This window comes from Scyliorhinus torazame, chromosome 5 (genome assembly GCF_047496885.1).
Source record: "Scyliorhinus torazame isolate Kashiwa2021f chromosome 5, sScyTor2.1, whole genome shotgun sequence".
NCBI classification, from domain to species: Eukaryota; Metazoa; Chordata; class Chondrichthyes; order Carcharhiniformes; family Scyliorhinidae; genus Scyliorhinus; species Scyliorhinus torazame.
In genome coordinates, this window is record NC_092711.1 from 106,786,800 (window position 1) to 106,807,439 (window position 20,640).

At 46.5% G+C, this 20,640-nt stretch overlaps 2 protein-coding genes across 3 annotated transcripts in view; one reads left to right on the top strand and one right to left on the bottom strand.

The window, feature by feature from the left end:
* LOC140421597 (uncharacterized) overlaps positions 1 to 15,691 on the top strand; it is a 138,939-nt gene extending 123,248 nt beyond the window's left edge. Inside the window, exons 1-2 of one of the 2 annotated variants that reach the window (XM_072506386.1) lie at positions 9,128 to 9,224; positions 9,743 to 15,691. In XM_072506386.1, the coding sequence (XP_072362487.1) occupies positions 10,155 to 11,177 (1,023 nt within the window). In that variant the 5' untranslated portion in view covers positions 9,128 to 9,224; positions 9,743 to 10,154 and the 3' untranslated portion in view covers positions 11,178 to 15,691. Of the gene's footprint in view, positions 1 to 9,127; positions 9,225 to 9,742 lie in introns of those variants that run through there. The other variant, XM_072506387.1, reaches the window with a different exon arrangement.
* The window catches only part of LOC140421604 (uncharacterized), a 68,409-nt gene that overhangs the window by 17,366 nt on the left and 30,403 nt on the right, over positions 1 to 20,640 (bottom strand). The window lies entirely within an intron of this gene.

Sequence of the window (20,640 nt, forward strand, 5' to 3'; positions counted from 1 at the left end):
ACAAGGACTGAAGACAATGGCTTCAATCTTGTCAATATATTAAACATCTGTTTGTCCAACACTGGATGTCAGACAAGTCAGGAAGGTGTGTGACAAGAACAAAGAAATGTACAGCACAGGAACAGGCCCTTCGGCCCTCCAAGCCTGTGCCGACCATGCTGCCCGACTAAACTACAATCTTCTACACTTCCTGGGTCCGTATCCCTCTATTCCCATCCTATTCATGTATTAGTCAAGATGCCCCTTAAATGTCACTATCGTCCCTGCTTCCACCACCTCCTCCGGTAGCGAGTTCCAGGCACCCACTACGCTCTGTGTTAAAAACTTGTCTCGTACATCTCCTCTAAACCTTGCCCCTCTCACCTTAAACCTATGCCCCCTAGTAATTGACCCCTCTACCCTGGGGGAAAGCCTCTGACTATCCACTCTGTCTATGCCCCTCATAGTTTGTAGACCTCTATCAGGTCGCCCCTCAATCTCCGTCGTTCCAGTGAGAACAAACCAAGTTTATTCAACCGCTCCTCATAACTAATGCCCTCCATACCAGGCAACATTCTGGTAAATCTCTTCTGCACCCTCTCTAAAGCCTCCACATCCTTCTGGTAGTGTGGTGACCAGAATTGAACACTATACTCCAAATGTGGCCTAACTAAGGTTCTATACAGCTGCAACATGACTTGCCAATTCTTATACTCAATGCCCCGGCCAATGAAGGCAAGCATGCCGTATGCCTTCTTGACTACCTTCTCCACCTGTGTTGCCCCTTTCAGTGACCTGTGGACCTGTACACCTTGATCTCTCTGACTTTCAATACTCTTGAGGGTTCTACCATTCACTGTATATTCCCTACCTGCATTAGACCTTCCAAAATGCATCCTCACATTTGTCCGGATTAAACTCCATCTGCCATCTCTCCGCCCAAGTCTCCAAACAATCTAAATCCTGCTGTATCCTCTGACAGTCCCCATCGCTATCCGCAATTCCACTAACCTTTGTGTCGTCTGCAAACTTACTAATCAGACCAGTTACATTTTCCTCCAAATCATTTATATATACTACAAACAGCAAAGGTCCCAGCACTGATCCCTGCAGAACACCATTGGTCACAGCTCTCCAATTAGAAAAGCATCCTTCCATTGCTACTCTCTGCCTTCTATGACCTAGCCAGTTCTGTATCCACCTTGCCAGCTCACCCCTGCTCCCGTGTGACTTCACCTTTTGTACTAATCTACCAGGAGGGACCTTGTCAAAGGCCTTACTGAAGTCCATCTAGACAACATCCACTGCCCTACCTGCATCAATCATCTTTGTGACCTCCTCAAAAAACTCTTATCAAGTTAGTGAGACACAACCTCCCCTTCACAAAACCATGCTGCCTCTCACTAATACGTCCATTTGCTTCCAAATGGGAGTAGATCCTGTCTCGAAGAATTCTCTCCAGTAATTTCCCTACCACTGAAGTAAGGCTCACCGGCCTGTACTTCACTGGATTATCCTTGCTACCCTTCTTAAACAGAGGAACAACATTGGCTATTCTCCAGTCCTCCGGGACATCACCTGAAGACAGTGAGGATCCAAAGATTTCTGTCAAGGCCTCAGCAATTTCCTCTCCAGCCTCCTCCAGTATTCTGGGGTAGATCCCATCAGGCCCTGGGGACTTATCTACCTTAATATTTTTTAAGACGCCCAACACCTCGTCTTTTTGGATCTCAATGTGACCCAGGCTATCTACACACCCTTCTCCAGACTCAACATCTACCAATTCCTTCTCTTTGGTGAATACTGATGCAAAGTATTCATTTAGTACCTCACCCATTTCCCCAGGCTCCACACATAGATTCCCTTGCCTATCCTTCAGTGGGCCAACCCTTTCCCTGGCTACACTCTTGCTTTTGATGTACGTGTAAAAAGCCTTGGGATTTTCCTTAATCCTATTTGCCAATGACTTTTCGTGACCCCTTCTAGCCCTCCTAACTCCTTGCTTAAGTTCCTTCTACTTTCATTATATTCCACACAGGCTTCGTCTGTTCCCAGCCTTTTAGCCCTGACAAATGCCTCCTTTTTCTTTTTGACGAGGCCTACAATATCTCTCGTTATCCAAGGTTCCCGAAAATTGCCGTATTTATCCTTCTTCCTCACAGGAACATGCCGGTCCTGAATTCCTTTCAACTGGCACTTGAAAGCCTCCCATTCATGTGAGATGTTGATTTGCCCTCAAACATCCACCCCCAATCTAGGTTCTTCAGTTCCCGCCTAATATTATTATAATTAGCCTTCCCTCAATTTAGCACATTCACCCGAGACCACTCTTATCCTTGTCCACCAGCACTTTAAAACTTACTGAATTGTGGTCACTGTTCCCAAAATGCTCCCCTACTGAAACTTCTACCACCTGGCCGGGCTCATTCCCCAATACCAGGTCCAGTACCGCCCCTTCCCGAGTTGGACTGTCTACATATTGTTTTAAGAAGCCCTCCTGGATGCTCCTTACAAACTCTGCCCCGTCTAAGCCCCTGGCACTAAGTGAGTCCCAGTCAATATTGGGGAAGTTGAAGTCTCCCATCACTACAACCCTGTTGTTTTTACTCTTTTCCAAAATCTGTCTACCTATCTGCTCCTCTATCTCCCGCTGGCTGTTGGGATGTCTGTAGTAAACCCCCAACATTGTGACTGCACCCTTCTTATTCCTGATCTCTACCCATATAGCCTCACTGCCCTCTGAGGTGTCCACCCGTAGTACAGCTGTGATATCCTCCCTAGCCAGTAGCGCAACTCCGCCACCCCTTTTACATCCCCCTCTATCCCGCCTGAAACATCTAAATCCTGGAACGTTTAGCTGCCAATCCTGCCCTTCCCTCAACCAGGTCTCTGTAATGGCAACAACATCATAGTTCCAAGTACTAATCCAAGCTCTAAGTTCATCTGCCTTACCCGTAATACTTCTTGCATTAAAACATATGCACTTCAGGCCACCAGACCCGCTGTGTTCAGCAACTTCTTCCTGTCTGCTCTGCCTCAGAGCCACACTGTCCCTATTCCCTAGTTCTGCCTCAATGCTCCCACCTTCTGACCTATTGCTCCTGTGCCCACCCCCCTGCCATACTAGTTTAAACCCTCCCGTGTGACACTAGCAAACCTCGCGGCCAGGATTTTTATGTCTCTCCAGTTTAGATGCAACCCGTCCTTCTTATATAGGTCACACCTGCCCCGGAAGAGTTCCCAGTGGTCCAGATAACGGAAACCCTCCCTCCTACACCAGCTGTTTAGCCACGTGTTTAGCTGCTCTGTTTTCCTATTTCTAGCCTCACTGGCACGTGGCACAGGGAGTAATCCCGAGATTACAACCCTCGAGGTCCTGTCTTTTAACTTTCTGCCTAGCTCCCTGAACTCCTGCTGCAGGACCTCATGCCCCTTCCTGCCTATGTCGTTAGTACCAATATGTACAATGACTTCTGCCTGTTTGCCCTCCCCCTTCAGGATACCCTCTACCGGTTCGGAGACATCCTGGACCCTGGCACCAGGGAGGCAACATACCATCCTGGAGTCTCTTTCACGTCCACAGAAGCGCCTATCTGTGCCCCTGCCTATACAGTCCCCTATTACTATTGCTCTTCTGCACTTTGACCCTTCTGAACATCAGAGCCAGCCGTGGTGCCACTGCTCTGGCTGCTGCTGTTTTCCCCTTCAAGGGATACTTGGAGGTGATGGCTTTCCTATTTACCTGCAATCCTGCTCCTTCTAGGTGGTAGCGTTTGAGGGTGTGGGAGATTCTGTGAAAGTTCTCGATGAGTTTTAGAAAGGTAAAATCCTTCTCATTCTCCCACCAACTATGCCCCCTGCCCCTGCAACCTCAACTCTCCCACTACTCCTCTTCTCCTCCCCCTACCTTGTTCTCTCCTCAAGCAGAGGTCCGGGTCTGTGCAGGCCCAGATCGGGAGGCAGGATCCCTTCCCTGAAGGACATTAATTAACCAGTTGAGTTTTTATGACAATCCAGTAATTTTCATAGTCAATTTTCCCCAGTGCCGGCTTCACAAATTAGCAGAATTATTCAGCTGAATTTCACAACCTGCCTTTGTGTTTTTGTGGGTTCTCTCTCACTCACTTTGTTACCGATTTAAATCAATTTCTTAAGGTTTGCAGTTGGGAAACTGAAACCAAACACCACAGAAGGATCTGACAGTGTCGCATAATTTATCATAACTTGAATATCATCAGATTTTGAACATGGAAGGAAAAAGCACTGATCACAGCGGGGAGAAACCATATACGTGTCCTGTGTGTGGTCAAGTCTTCAGCCGATCTTCTGCCTTTTGAGACACAAGCATAGACACACTGGGGATAATCCATGGAAACGTGAGGACTGTGGGAAGGCATTTAGTTGTCCATCTGACCTGGTAATCCATCGAAGCAGTCACACCGGGGAAGAGACCATTCACCTGCCTTCAGTGTGGGAAGGGATTTACTCAGTCATCCAGCCTGCTGAGACATCAGAGAGTTCACAATGGGGAGAGGCCGCTCACATTTTCCGAGTGTGGGAGAAGATTCACTCTGTTATCCAATCTGTTAGGACACCAAAGTGGTCACACTGGGGAGAAGCCGTTCCCTTGCTCTGTGTGTGGGAAGAGATTCACTCGTCATTCCACCTGATGGCTGAGCAGCTAGTTCACACTGGGGAGAAACCATTTACCTGCTCCGAGTGTGGGAAAGGGTTCACTCAGTCATCCCACCTGCTGAAACACCAACAGGTTCACACTGAGGAGAGACCTTTTAAATGCCTGATCTGTGAGAAGTGCTTTAAAAGCTCTGGGGAACTGGTGACCCATCAACGTGTTCACACGGAGGAGAGACCTGTGCTCCTGCTGTGGGACTGGGTTCAGGAAATTAGCTCAACTCACCGAACACCAGAGAATTCACACCGGGGAGAGGCCGCTCACCAGCTCGGAGTGTAGGAAGGGATTCAATCGTTCATCCAACCTGCTGGCACATCGACGTATTCACACCGGGGAGAGGCCATTCACCTGCTCCAAGTGTGGGAAGTGATTCACTCAATCATCCAATCTGCTGAGACACCAACGAGGTCACAAGTGATTATGGTGATTGGATTTTGCTGTTCATAACATGAGGGACGAGGGTGGCACAGTGCACAGGGGTTAGCACTGCTGCCTCAAGGCAACGAGGACCCAGGTTCGATCCCGGCCCCAGGTCACTGTCTGTGTGGAGTTTGTACATTCTCCCCGTGTCTGCGTGGGTCTCACCCCACAACCCAAAAGATGTGCAGGGTAGGTGGACTGGCCATGCTAAGTTGCCCCTTAATTTGGAAAAAAAAAGAATTGGGTACTCTAAATTTATTTATTTTTGAATCACATGAAGGAGTGAAGATGATTCACTGGTTTCTGTTCCTGCTGATGTTAATAAACATCAGCCCAGTTATAGGGGTTAATATTCTGCGTACAATACTAATAAAATCAGCCTTGTGTTAAATACTGTGTGTTGAGTCTTTTTAATATCTCAAACCTTTTTCTCCCTCCCCTGTCCCTCCATCCTCACCCCCAACAAATGTGAGGAGCTCATCGAGCTTCTTTGTCACTGAGATTGGGCAGGGTTTTCCGGTTCTCCTGGGCATGCTTTCCAGTGGGGGAGGCACATCGCCATTGGCCGCCAGCAGATCTTCCGGTCCCTCCGAAGTCTCTGGCGTTTTGTGTGGTTCACCCATCCCGCCGTGTGGGAACTCACCGTGAGGGGGTTGGCCATTGGTGGGTCTGGAAGCTCCAGCCAGCAGGAAGGGCTGGAAAATCCCACCCATTGAAACAATCCGATCAGTTGATTCTGCTGCTCCTCTTCCATTAAACCACTCAGTAAAACTGCCTCGAAAGTCCTTTCTTGTCCAAGTTCTGAACTCACATCTTTCCCCTCTTTTTCTGCTATCTCCCATCATGCCCTCTCAGAGATCATCTTGTCTGTGAGAATTATCCTTTGACCCGATTCTCACTAAACTGCTGAACATCCATTTCCACAATCTCCCCATTTCCATGGTATCTCCATGGAGTCAGTGTCTTTGGGCCTCTCCTTTGGACAATCAGTTGAAGCTCGCCCACACACACAACACATGGATGGTTTCTCTCCACAGTGAATGGTGTGTTTTTTCAGGCTGTGTAACTGGTTAAAGTTCTTTCCACAGTCAGTTCACTGCAGTACTCTCACTCGTGTGTGTGTGTCTCGGTGCTTTTCCAGTCACACTGATGTTTGAAATATTTTCCCACAAACAGAACAAACATTTTTCATTCCACATTTATCGTCTGAGGATATTCAGGTCCTGGTCAATTCAGTGACACTGTTGGATCTTAATGTGATATTTGGTTTGTGTTTCCTGTCTGAAAATCCTCTCCTAATGCCCTGTAAAAGGAGTTTACAAAGGTCACACTGTCAATACAGGATAGAAATTCAGAACAGACAATCCCAGTTGCTGGGGAACCTTTCTTTTCTGTCTTTTTTCCCCAAAGCTGTAAATCCCCGTCCCCCACACTCTCCCTCCCCCCTGGGGCTGAAATCCAAATAAAGTATTAGATCATTATTTCTGTATCTTTTACTAAAATATACTTTGTAAGTCACTTCATTCATGACTTGTGACAGACATTAATCTGAATCACCCTGACTGACCAGACAGAATAACAGATGTTAACCTTGTGTCCAGAACTGACTGTGTGGAGATTTGATGAGCAATCGCGAAGGTCGTTTCTCCAAATCTTCCATAGATCATTGATCATAGAATTTACAGTGCAGGAGGCCATTCGGCCCATCGAGTCTGCACCAGTTCTTGGAAAGAGCACCCCACCCAAGGTCAACAACTCCACCCTATCCCCATAACCCAGTAACCCCACCCAACACTAAGGGCAATTTTGGACACTAAGGGCAATTTATCATGGCCATTCCACCTAACCTGCACATCTTTGGACTATGGGAGGAAACCGGAGCACCCGGAGGAAACCCACGCACACACGGGGAGGATGTGCAGACACCGCACAGACAGTGACCCAAGCCGGAATTGAACCTGGGAACCGGGAGCTGTGAAACAATTGTGCTATCCACAATGCTACCGTGCTGCCCAAGGTTACCTTTGTTCTTCCTCTCCCTCTCGAACTAAGTTACACTGGATATCTGTGTCAGTGCCCATTCTGGTTTCTGGTTCTCTTCCTGCGGACTAAATAACGCCAATCAAATATTGAGAGGACTGAATCCAGGGTGTTCGGTCCCTGCTCCAATCTCTATTCCTGACATACCGACTCCATCTCTCTCCCTCGCAACAGTCTGAGACTTAGCCAGTCTCTTTGTAATCTTGGTTTCATATTTAATCCCAATATCAGTACTCTCACTCATGTGTGTGTCTCGGTGCTTTTCCAGTCACACTGATGTTTGAAATATTTTCCCACAAACAGAACAAACATTTTTCATTCCACATTTATCGTCTGAGGATATTCAGGTCCTGATCAATTCAGTGACACTGTCGGATCTTAATGTGATATTTGGTTTGTGTTTCCTGTCTGAAAATCTTCTCCTAATGCCCTGTTAAAGGTGTTTACAAAGGTCACACTGTCAATACAGGATAGAAATTCAGAACAGACAATCCCAGTTGCTGGGGAACCTTTCTTTTCTGTCTTTTTTCCCCAAAGCTGTAAATCCCCGTCCCCCACACTCTCCCTCCCCCCTGGGGCTGAAATCCAAATAAAGTATTAGATCATTATTTCTGTATCTTTTACTAAAATATACTTTGTAAGTCACTTCATTCATGACTTGTGACAGACATTAATCTGAATCACCCTGACTGACCAGACAGAATAACAGATGTTAACCTTGCGTCCAGAACTGACTGTGTGGAGATTTGATGAGCAATCGCGAAGGTTGTTTCTCCAAATCTTCCATAGATCATTGATCATAGAATTTACAGTGCAGGAGGCCATTCGGCCCATCGAGTCTGCACCAGTTCTTGGAAAGAGCACCCCACCCAAGGTCAACAACTCCACCCTATCCCCATAACCCAGTAACCCCACCCAACACTAAGGGCAATTTTGGACACTAAGGGCAATTTATCATGGCCACTCCACCTAACCTGCACATCTTTGGACTATGGGAGGAAACCGGAGCACCCGGAGGAAACCCACGCACACACGGGGAGGATGTGCAGACTCCACACAGACAGTGACCCAAGCCGGAATCGAACCTGGGAACCGGGAGCTGTGAAACAATTGTGCTATCCACAATGCTACCGTGCTGCCCAAGGTTACCTTTGTTCTTCCTCTCCCTCTCGAACTAAGTTACACTGGATATCTGTGTCAGTGCCCATTCTGGTTTCTGGTTCTCTTCCTGCTGACTAAGTAACTCCAATCAAATATGGAGAGGACTGAATCCAGGGTGTTCGGTCCCAGCTCTGATCCTGGACTCTTGCACACTCCCGATTCCAATTACTCCGCCATGGTTTTAAGTTCCCTCGGCCCCAAGCACTGAATTCCCTCCCTAAACCTCCCCGTCTCCACCTCACTTACCTCCGTGAAGACTCTCTTTAAAACTGACCTCTTTCATCCGGTTTTTGGTCAGTCCTAATATCTCCTTTTGTGTCTGGGTGTCTCACTTTGTTTTATAATGTTCCTGTGAAGTTGACTGGGATGATTTATGATGTTAAAGGTGTTATATAAATATAAGTTGTTGTTGTTGACTGTAACCCTGACCTCCTGTTTTACATCCCATTGGTTTCACAACAAACTCTGTCTCTGATGTTTTGCCCCCTGCGGGTTTGCAGCCTCTATAAAGACGGCGGCCGTTAACTCAGGCCTGTCACCGGGAGCAGGCCGCAGCTGTCCCCCCCGCTCGATGCAAACCCGGGCCCGGAAACTTCTTATTGGGGTTTGGAGCCTCCACCGGGTTTCAGTGAAACCTCCCGGCCGCGTCCAGCATCGGCACTGCGCATGCTCCAGCTCACAATGTCCGGGGAATGATTGACGGCTTCTCTGAACCAATAGGACGAGGGCAGGTTCGGAGATCCAACCGGAAACAGCTGCTCCGCCAACCAATCGGAGTGAATGATGGGCGGGGTTGAGCCCCGACCTCCCACGTGCGTTGGACGCATGCGCAGTGTCGATGACGGCTCAGGATTCAGGCGGTGGGGTGGAAATCTTCAGCCAGGGTCAGAAGTGGAGAATTTGCTCAGAAAAAACTCAATCCAACAGAAAGGTTTGTGTCTTTGTGATTTCTATCCTGCATTGACAGTGATGACTTTGTAAATGAGAGATTACAACTCTCAGGAAAGATTAAATGGAGTAGGGCCTTTTTTCTATCGAAAACAAGGAATTAAGCAGTGACCTGATAGAAATCTTTTAAATTATCAGTAGTTTGGAGAGGGGTGATGTGAGAGAGTCCAAAACCAGGGACCATCAATAAACAACAAGTCATAAATACAAGATAGTTACAAATAAATCCAAGGGGACAATACGGATAAATGTATTTCCTCACAGATTTAGAATGTGCAACTCATTACCATGCAAAGGAGTTGAGGAAAGTGCTGAGATGTTTTCAAAAGGAAATGGGACACATGAGAGAAAATGGAATCAAAAATCAGCTGAAAGGCTGAGATTTGAGAGGTGGGACAGTCGGAGATGTGTGCCGAGTATGGACAGCAGCAGAATCTGTGATAGAATGGCCTGTTTGTGTCTTATATATTCACAATAATTCAATGTAATCTCCTTTTACAGAATATTTGCAGATGCAAACATCATGTCGAGATCTGACAGTCACTTGATTCATCAGGACCGGCCTTTCAACGTGGACAGAGAAATGTTTGTCTGTTTAGTCTTGAGGAAAACATTCAAAAATCACTGTCATTGGAAAATCACCGAGACACCGACATCAAAGTAATTTTCCACAGTTAGCTGGGACTGAGCTTTAACCAATCACACAGCATGAAATTAAATTGCAGCATTTACATCAGGGAGACACCGTACTCAGGCTTCAACTGATGATCCAAGCTCGAGAGTCAGAAGGACATGAAGCAGCAATTAGACATTCAGCCCCATGAGCCTGTTCCACCATTTAATAACATCACGGCTGATCTGATAGTGACCTCAAATCTGCGGCCCACCTACACCTGATAACTTGTCAATAACCATGGAGAAACCGTGGAAATGTGGGGACTGTGGGATAGGATTCAATTACCCGTCTGAATTGGAAACTCATCGCCGCAGCCACACTGGGGAAAGGCCATTTACCTGCTCCGTGTGTGGGAAGGGATTCACTCAGTCATCGAATCTCCTGACACACCAACTTGTTCACACTGATCAGAGACCTTTTAAATGCGCTGACTGTGAAAAGAGCTTTAAAGGCAGAATGGATTTACTGATACACCAACATACACACACTGGGGAGAGGCCATTCACCTGTTTGGAATGTGGGAAGGGATTCACTCAGTTATCACACCTCCTGACACACCAACTTGTTCACACTGATCAGAGACCATTTAAATGTGCTGACTGTGAAAAGAGCTTTAAAAGCAGAAAGTATTTACTGATGCATCAACGCACTCACACTGGGGAATGGCCATTCACCTGCTCTGTGTGTTGGAAGGGATTTAATGCTTTATCAAACCTCCGGACTCACCATCAGGTCCACTCTGACCAGAGACCGTTTAAATGTGCTGACTGTGAGAAGAGCTTTAAAAGCAGAAATGATTTACTGTTCCATCAACGCACTCACACTGGGGAGAAGCCGTTCACCTGCTCCACATGTGGGAAAGGATTCACTCAGTCATCGAACCTCCGGACACACCAACGTGTTCACACTGAAAAGAGACCTTTTAAATGTGCTGACTGTGGGAAGAGCTTTAAAAGTAAAAGGTGTTTAATGATACATCAAATCACTCACACTGGGGAGAGGCCGTTCACCTGCTCCGTGTGTAGGAAGGGATTCATATGTTCATCCCAGCTTCTGAGACACCAGCGGGTTCACACTGGGCAGAGACCGTACACTTGCCCCGTGTGTGAGAAAAAATTCACTCAGTCATCCCACCTGACTAGACACCAACTTGTTCACACTGATCAGAGACCTTTTAAATGTTCTGACTGTGAAAAAAGGTTTACAAGTAAACAGAATCTGCTGAAACACCAGCGAGTTCACACTGAAACAGAATCATAGAATATACAGTGCAGAAGGAGGGCATTTGGCCCATCAAGTGCACCGGCCCTTGCAAAGAGCACCTTACTTAAGCCCATATCTCCAACCTAACCCACAACCCCACCTAACCTTTTTGGACACTAAGGGCAATTTAGTATGGCTAATCCATCTAACCTGCATATCTTTGGACTATGGAAACCGGAGCACCCGCAGACACGCGGACAGCGTGCAGACTCCGCACAGACAGTGACCTAAGCCGGGAATCAAACCTGGGACCCTGGAGCTGTGAAGCAACAGTGCTAACCTCTGTGCTACCGTGACGCCCATACGTGGGAGCGGTATTGGGGAGAGGTTGTTTAACTGCTCCGTGTGTGGGAGGAGATTCACTCAGTCAAACAACCTGCACAGGCATCAGCAAGTTCACAGGCAACAGCAGGGTTTGGATTAGCTGTTGTTGCTGCTGTTGGTCACATCTGGGACTGAATGACGCCTGGACGTCTGTTTCCAGTGGGGCTCCACAGTTTGCCGGTATATATCAATGATTTAGACTTAAATGTAAGCACCACGATTATACAAAAGTTGCTGATGTGTTTTAGACAATGAGGGAGAAAGCCATGGGCTGGGTCAGGTGGACAGAAAAGTGGTGAATGGAAATTTAGATAATGAGAGGTTAGGAACACACTTCAGTTAACTTCCTATAAAAATAAGGTCACTTCAGGGTAATGGAAAAAACTGATTGGTGAGGATCTGATGAATCTATATTTGTTTTATTAAGTTTATTTACTTAAGTCAGTTAATAATGAAATAAATAAAGACACGGCAGAACATCCCAGCCCTGTGGAATACACATCCAGTTCCATGTGGAAAAAATCGGGCACTTCCATTACGCTTGGCAATCACAAGTGCTGGAGCAGCAGGAAGCAAAGGGGATTGGTCCAGAGGTATTTTTGTGACCGGAAGACTGTTTCCAGTGGAGCTCTGGATTGTTCAGGACAAGATTCCCTGCTTTGTGTGGTATATATGAATGATTTAGACTTTAAGAAAGGGACATGGTTAAGATATTTGCAGTCCCGTGGTTGACAGTGAGGAATAAAGTTGGAGACGACAGGAAGATATCGGTAGACTGCTCAGCTGGGCAGCAAAGAAGCAAATGATTGTCAATCTGGAGAAGTGTGAAGTAATAAACACACTTGTGGTTCATGTACAAGGACACACAGATCCTTCTTCACTGTGGTATTCTGCAGTCTTTCTATTTAAATTGTTATTATTATTCCCAACATGGGACAACTTCACTTTTTTTCAAAATTATACTTTATCTGCCAAATATTTCCCACTGACTTAGCCTATGTATGATCTTTCTGCCGGCTGTGTAACTTGGTGAAGCTCTTTTCACAGTCAGTTCACTGGAACACTCATTTGGGTGTGTGTGTATCGGCACGTTTCCAGTCACAACAATATTTGAAATCTTTTCCCACGGGCAGAATCGACTTAACATTACTCCTTCCACATTAAAAGGCCTGTGATATTCCAGTCCCAATGAATCGAACAACTGTTACCCTTCAATGTGATGTTTGGTTTGAGTTTCTCATCTGCAAATTTTCCTCTTTAATACCTTGTACAAAATTTGGGACAGTCAATTCCACTTTCAATGTTTTCTTCCAATTACCCAAAGCTTTAAATTCTCATCTCACAAACTCTGCCTTCTTTCTGTGATAAGAACCAAACCCATCTCACCATCTGCACCATTTCTTTCCTCCACTCCCAGTTTTCTCCCTCCCTCTCCCCTGCCTGGGTTCAGTTCTCCAGCTCCTGTCTGCAGACTGACAATAAAATCAATGGTTCTTAATGAGGGTTTGGGGCCTCCAGCGGGTATTTGTGAATCCCCCCTGCCCACCTGCCAGGGTTTCCTTCCTTGCCAGAGATCAGAGTCCTCAATGATTTGAATGCAAAGTGTAAGCTCTTATTTATTGTCCCCCATCCCCCGTCCTCTGATGTGAACCATCTTCCAGTGTCTGAAGCAGGATGAAGCCCGTTAACCTGGGCCTGTTCCCGGGAGGGAGGGAGAAGCCCCGCAGCTGCAAACCAGGGAGCTGACAATGATTGTGAAGGGTTTGCTCCAGCTCACAATGTCAGGGGACTGATTGACGGCAGGTATGGACCAATCGGAAGAGTTGCGGGCTGGAGGACCGAACGAGAACGGCTGGTCCTCCAACCAATCGGTGTGAATGGGAGGCGGGGCTGAGCCCGGATGTCCCACATTGCTGAAAGTCTGCATCATTTTGAAAGCTGATTTTTATAATAATCTTTATTGTCACAAGTAGGTTTACATTAACACTATGATGAAGTTACTGTGAAAAGCCCCTAGTCACCACATTCCGGCACCTGTTCGGGTACACAGAGGGAGAAGCCACCAATAGAACAAGTATTGTTTCTCATTCTAACAACTAGGACAGGATAAGGAGAAGGTTAACATTCTAACAACTAGGACAGGATAGGGAGAAGATTAATACTGTTACCATTTAAAGGTGGCACGGTGGTGCAATGGTTAGTACTGCTGCCTCACGGCGTCGAGGTCCCAGGTTTGATCCAACTGCAATTATGTAGTTTTCAGGTTTCCCACCACACTTCTACACATAAGCACCTACACACACTCACAGACACACAGAAGCACCCACACACTCACAGACACACACGGGGACACTTCCAGTCCAATCAGATGGAAATTTTTCCTCACACTAACCAACTTGACTATTACTGTGGTTAGGTCCACAGTTTTGCCGAAATTCAAGTAAACCTATCCCTGCCGGACTGTGAGCAGTTTTAACCATCCAGTGTTTTAACCGTCCAGTGATCAATGTGAGATTGTTTACAATACAGGGCACCATCCTTGAATCATTGCAACCTGGTATTACAGATTATGCTAATTCCCCTGATCTTGATGGGGAGATGAAGAGGAATCTAAGACAGGTTACAAAGAGAAAAATGCAACGGGAATGTTTGCACTGAGCAAGAGGAAAGCTTTGAAGCAGCAAAAGGATTAAATACCTTGCGCCCCGAGGTGATGTGTGTGTGTGCGGGGGGGTGTAAACAGAAGGCAGACAGGTGGGGACCGTCCAAATAATTATTTTTTTGAAAATATTTCATTACAGCATATATAATTTTAAAGAGGAAAAACAACAAAGTAAATAACACCCACTCAGCCAAACCCAGCCAACGTGGCTTACATACATAATTCCCCAATCCCCCTTTCCTACTAACTATTTCCCATCTCAACCAACCCCCCACCCCCTTCTACAAGCTTAATTATCCCCAAAAAAGTCGTTAACCGTTGGCCCCTCCTCGCAAATCCTAACATCGATCCCCTCAGGGTGAATTTGATCATTTCATGCCTGAGAAACCCGATCATGTCACTAAATCATAGCCCCGATTTCGGAGACTCCGAGTCCCTCCACGCCAATAAGATCCGTCTCCCAACTCCCAGGGAGGCAAAGGCCAAAACATCGGCCTCTCTCACCCCCTGAACTCCCGGGTCTTCCGACACACCAAACATCGCAACCTCTGGTCTCGGAACCACCCGTACCGTCAATATCTTTGACATGACATCGGCAAATCCCTGCCAAAATCCCCTAAACCTTGGGCATGCCCAAAACATACGGACATGATTTGTGGGCTCACCCGCACCATCCACACCTGAACTCCACCCCTTCAAACTACAACTAATTCTCAAAACATTATTGAACAGTTCTCAAATAGAAAGGCACTTGACCACATTAAAAGTAAGGATCTGCAACAGACGTTTGTTCTAGTAAGTCATATTTAGGGCATGATTATAAACAGACAGCATTGATTTAAGGTGATTATAAAAAGAAGCAATGCTGATGTGAAGAAAAACATTTTGTTCTGCATGTGATAACATGAAAGCACTGCTCGGAAATGTGGTGGAGGCAGATTCAATTGACGTTTTGAAAGAGAATTGGACAACTATCTTACTATTAGATCAGCCATGACCTTATTAAATGGTGGGGCAGACTGGGCTGAATAGCCAACTCCAGTTCCTTGCTCATCTGTTCGTATCTTTTGAGGAAAAAAATATCTGCAGAGTTCAGGGCCAATGACAGGGGATTGTGACTGTTGCAGAAAGTTGGCACAGATACAATTTGTCGAGTGCCTTCATTCTGTGCTGTCACCTTTCTATGCCACTGTGAGATTAGAGAAATGCAGTGCACCAATGCAAGAGAGGCAGATTGCTCCCTCCCAATATAATAGAAACCCTGTGCCCCAGTGCAGGAGAGGTTGGTTGTTGGGCAGTGTGAGCTGAACATACATGGCTGGATAACAACTAAAGCAGATGTCAAGATCCTTGGAGGGAAAGCAAATCTGGAGGGAGTGGGTCAAAAAACCTGGGGAGTTGCATTTTGCATGAATCGTGAGTGTGACCCAGTCACAATTATGAACAGTAAACAAACCTATCACTGGTAAATACTGTGCATACTGTAGAATAATGTGCTGGTCTTAAATAAAGTATCCGAACCTCTCATTGTGTTTCATGCCCAGCAGGTTGCCTGTCTGTGGTCTTCTGTTTTGCTAACTGGGAAAAAGAATCTTTCTGTTTACTAATTGCTCTCTATGGCGGCTGCCTTACCCAGAATCCCCCACGCTGCAGAAAGTCACCGATCAGTGAGTGTAGGAGGCCAGTGCACAGGTGCAGTGTGGGTGTGAGCTCTGAGCATGCTCAGTGTCAGTCATGGTGAGAGACTGAGGAGGAGCGGATGGTTCGGGAGGAGATTGTGAGCACAGGGTAGGAATGGAAGCCGCGGCTGCACTGGAAACTTTATCAACTTCTGGGGTCGGCCTGAGGCCACAAATAAAAGGCCACAGGCACCATGTTTACCTCAGATGGCTGCCTGCGGCGACAGGCCCGGGGGGAGCGGGCTCACTGGTCGCCATCTTGCGAGTGGGAGTCAGGGAGGCGGGGCTTCCTCCCCGGTGACAGGCCCGAGTTACCCAGGCAACCGGCCACCGCCATCTTGGACAGGGTTCAGGTCTTTCCCATGAGAGACAGAAACTGGGATTGACAGGTTTGGGGAAGGGACATTCCAGAGAAACTAGAATTGTCTGTTCTGAATTTCTATCCTGTACTCACAGTGAGCACTCTTTTCAATTCACTTTCCAGGGGGTCAGGGGAGGATTTTCAGACAGAAAATCGAATCAAAAATCATGTCAAAGTCTTTACAGAGGTCCACCAGGAGCTAAATATCATCGCTCTCTGAATGTGGAAGGAGAAATTATTGTCTGTTCTGTTTGGTGGAGAAGATTTAAAACATTAGTGTGACTGGAAAAGCACCGAGACACACACACGACTCGCATGAGAGTGTTCCAGTGAACTGACTGTGGAAAGAGCTTTAACCAGTTACACAGTCTGAAAAAACATCACATCATTCACAGTGGGGAGAAACCATACACGTGTTCTGTGGACGAGGCTCCAACTGATTGTCCAACCTGGAGAATCACAAGGACACCAACTCCATGGGGAAACCGTGGAAATGTGAGGATTGTGGGAAGAGATTCAATTATCCATGCCAGCTGGAAATCCATCGACGCAGTCACACTGGAACCAACACGGTAGCATTGTGGATAGCACAATTGCTTCACAGCTCCAGGGTCCCAGGTTCGATTCCGGCTTGGGTCACTGTCTGTGCGGAGTCTGCACATCCTCCCCGTGTGTGCGTGGGTTTCCTCCGGGTGCTCCGGTTTCCTCCCACAGTCCAAAGATGTGCAGATTAGGTGGATTGGCCATGATAAATTGCCCTTAGTGTCCAAAATTGCCCTTAGTGTTGGGTGGGGTTACTGGTTTCTGGGGATAGGGTGGAGGTGTTGACCTTGGGTAGGGTGCTCTTTCCAAGAGCCGGTGCAGACTCGATGGGCCGAATGGCCTCCTTCTGCACTGTAAATTCTATGATAACCACCGCAGAAAGATCGTGGAAATGTGAGGATTGTGGTAAAGGATTCTATTATCCATGCCTGCCGGAAATCCATCAACGCAGTCACACTGGGGAGAAGCCATTCATCTGCTCCATATGTGGGAAAGGATTCACTCAGTCGTCTGGCCTTTCGTTACATCAGCGAGATCACACTGGGGAGAGGCCATTCAGCTGCTCTGTCTGTGGGAAGGGTTTTACTCAGTTATCAGCCCTGCTGACACACCAGAGAAATCACACTGGGGAGAGCCCATTCAGTTGCACTTCCTACGGAAAGAGGGTCAGGTCTTCATCCAACCTCAGCACCCACAAATGTGTTCACACTGGGGAGAAACCATTCACCTGCTCCGAGTGTGGGATGGGATTCACTCAGTCAACCAACCTGGTGGGACACAGGAGAATTCACACTGAGGAGAAACCATTCACCTGCACTTCCTGTGGAAAGAGCTTCAGGCAGTTATCCACACTCACTGCACACCAACGCACTCACACTGGAGAGAGACCATTCGCCTGTTCCTTATCTGGGAAGGGATTCACACAATCAGCCAGCCTCATGTTACACCAGCGAATTCACTGTTTGGCTGCACTCACTGTGGAAAGAGATTCAGGCAGTCTTCCGACCTCACTGCACACCATGTTCACACCGGGCAGAGACCATTCATCTGCTCCGTCTGTGGAACGGGATTCAATCAGTCATCTGGCCTTTGGTCACACCGGCGAGTTCACACTGAGGTGAAGCCATTCAGCAGCACAGCCTGTGGAAAGATTTTCAGATCTTCATCTGATCTCAACGTACACAAGCGCGTTCACACTGGGGTGAGGCCGTTCACCCGCTCTGTGTGTGGGAAGGGATTCAGTCGGTCACACAATCTGTGGACACACCAGAGAGTTCACAAGTGACTGCAGGAATTGGATTATGCTGTTATTGTTGCTGTTACACACATCCAGGATTGTTAGTCTGATAATATTTGGTTTGTTTCTGGTGAAATTAACAACCCAATAACAGACGGAACTGTAATGTTCTGGATATCACCCTGATTCTCGGGGCTGCAATGTCCCTGTTTAAAACACCATCTGGGATCTTTCCCCTTCAGTCAAGAACTCTCAACAGAAGCTACTTTACAATAAAATTATTAACTTCTACTTGAATCCTAAATTGCTCTTTGATGTAAAATCTACAATTCAGTGTCTGAAAGGTTCCACTGATGAACATCTCCAATTGTAACATGCTGATTAATCCTTGCTGACAATTCTCTCTGACATATACGTTCTTCACATTGGGAGCTCCATTATATTATCACGGCACATTGAACAAAACAGTAAAGTATTTCACAGACACAAATAAAATTTACATTGACATTGATGAACAGTCAACATTGATATTGATGAAGTTTGGAAGTCGCTGAGTTGAATCATTTCTGACACAGTAGCAGCATCATTTGGTAAAGGTGGAACCCACAACAAAGTCTGGTTTGAGAGCCACTCAGCAGAGATGACATCTGTCATTGAAGCAAAAAGCAAAGCCGACCTGATGTACAACATAAATCCAACACCGAGAACACTGCATCATGTGAAAGTAACCCAGAAAGTAGCAAAGGACAGTAGCAAATAAACACGGGATGAGCCGACATCAAGAATTCCAAACTGCCTATGACAATGGAAATATATCTGTAATGTATTTGATGGGATTAAGAGGACAATTAGTACTGCTTTCACCAAAGTAGGTGTCCTGAAATCATCAGACTCTAAAATCCTCACTGACAGAAATAAACAGATGTCCCGTTGGGTTGAACACGACCGTGAGGTGCACTCCTGTGAGACGGACAGCTCCTCGTCTCTGTTTGACTCTCCTGCAGCTTCCTATCATGGTTGAATTGGACAAGAACCCTCATCATTTGAGCTGGACAAGGCCATTTGATTGCTGAACAAGCAACAAGGTGCCCGGCGAGGATGGAATTCCAGCTGAACTGCTCACACACAGAAAGTCCCATCAACTGTCCCACCTTCATAACCTCCTCTTTTGGGCTGTGAGACTGGTCCACGGAACATGTGAGATGCAATAAAAACAGCAGTGACAGAGGAGACAGCATCAACTCCAGGGACATCTCACTCCTTAGAGTCAGGGGGAAGACCTTCACTCGGGTCATGTTTAAAGATTCATCTACTTGCAGACTGAGTGTATCCAGAAGCACAGTGCGGTTTCTGTGCTGACAGATCTACAGTGAACATGATCTTCTCCACACACCAGCTACAAGAGAAGTGAACAATTGGGATTTAATCTAAAGTATCAGTGCTGAGAAAGTGAAATGTTCTAATTAGTGAGTGAAAGTAAACCTTTAAGTGTGTATCATAATTTACTGGTACAATTGGAAAAGGCACCAAAACGTTTCAAACTCTGAAGATAAACTTCAGCCTTGAAGTTATGTTTCGGAGCTCACAAGCTGTGGGAATCTTTGTGACTGTTTCCTCTTCCCTTTTGTAAACAAGCAGAGAAGTTAACTCTTTCCCCTGACAGCATGGCAATGATTTGAAATAAAGACTTGTCTTTTAAAGATTTGGTTTTATCCAATTTGTTGGGGTCATATTTCCGGTTGTGGGAATCATAGCGGGCGGAATGGAAAATTTAAAGGTCCATTGACCTTGGGAGGGAATTTCAGGGCTCCGGAATAAGATAGAATGATCCTTAATGGGATGTCCCACTGAGAATAAAAGAGAACGGTCACACCATCAAATGGGAATTGGAATTATTCAGCCTGGGGCAGGCAAATGGTTTCTCCCCAGTGTGAACTCGCTGATGTAACAGAAAGCTGGATAACTGAGTGAATTCCCACACTTAGAGCAGGGGTACGGCCTCTCCCCGGTGTAAACTCGTTGGTGTGTCAGCAGATTTGCTTTTCTTTTGAAGCTCTTCTCACAGTCGGAACATTTCAAAGGTCTGGTATCAGAGTGAACAAGTTGATGTGTAGTGAGGTGGGTTACTCGAGTGAACCTCTTCCCACACTTGGAGCAAGTGAATGGTCTTTCGCCGGTGTGACTGCGCCGATGAATATCCAGCACAGACAGATATGAATCCCTTACCATGGTCCCCACATTTCCACGGTTTGTCCATGTGTCTCTCCAGGTTGGACAATCGGTTGAAAACTGAATGGTGTGATTTATTTTCAGGCAGTGTCAAAGCTCTTTCCACAGTCAGTTCACTGGAACACTCTCACTCAGGTGTGTGTGTCTCTCGGTGCTTTCCCAGGCACACCGGTGTTTTGAAATCTTTTTCCACAGACAGCACAGCCAAGCATGTCTTCATCCACATTCAAAAGCCAATGATATTCAGGTCCTGATGAATTGAATGACTGTCAGATCTTGATGTGATGTTTGATTTGAGTTTCCTTTCTGTCAATCCACTCCTTGTAACCCTTTAAAACCAATTTGCACAGATTAGCCCAGGACAGAAACGTAGAACAGATAATTCTAGTTCCCGGGGTTTAATTATTGCTCTCTTCTCCCCAAAG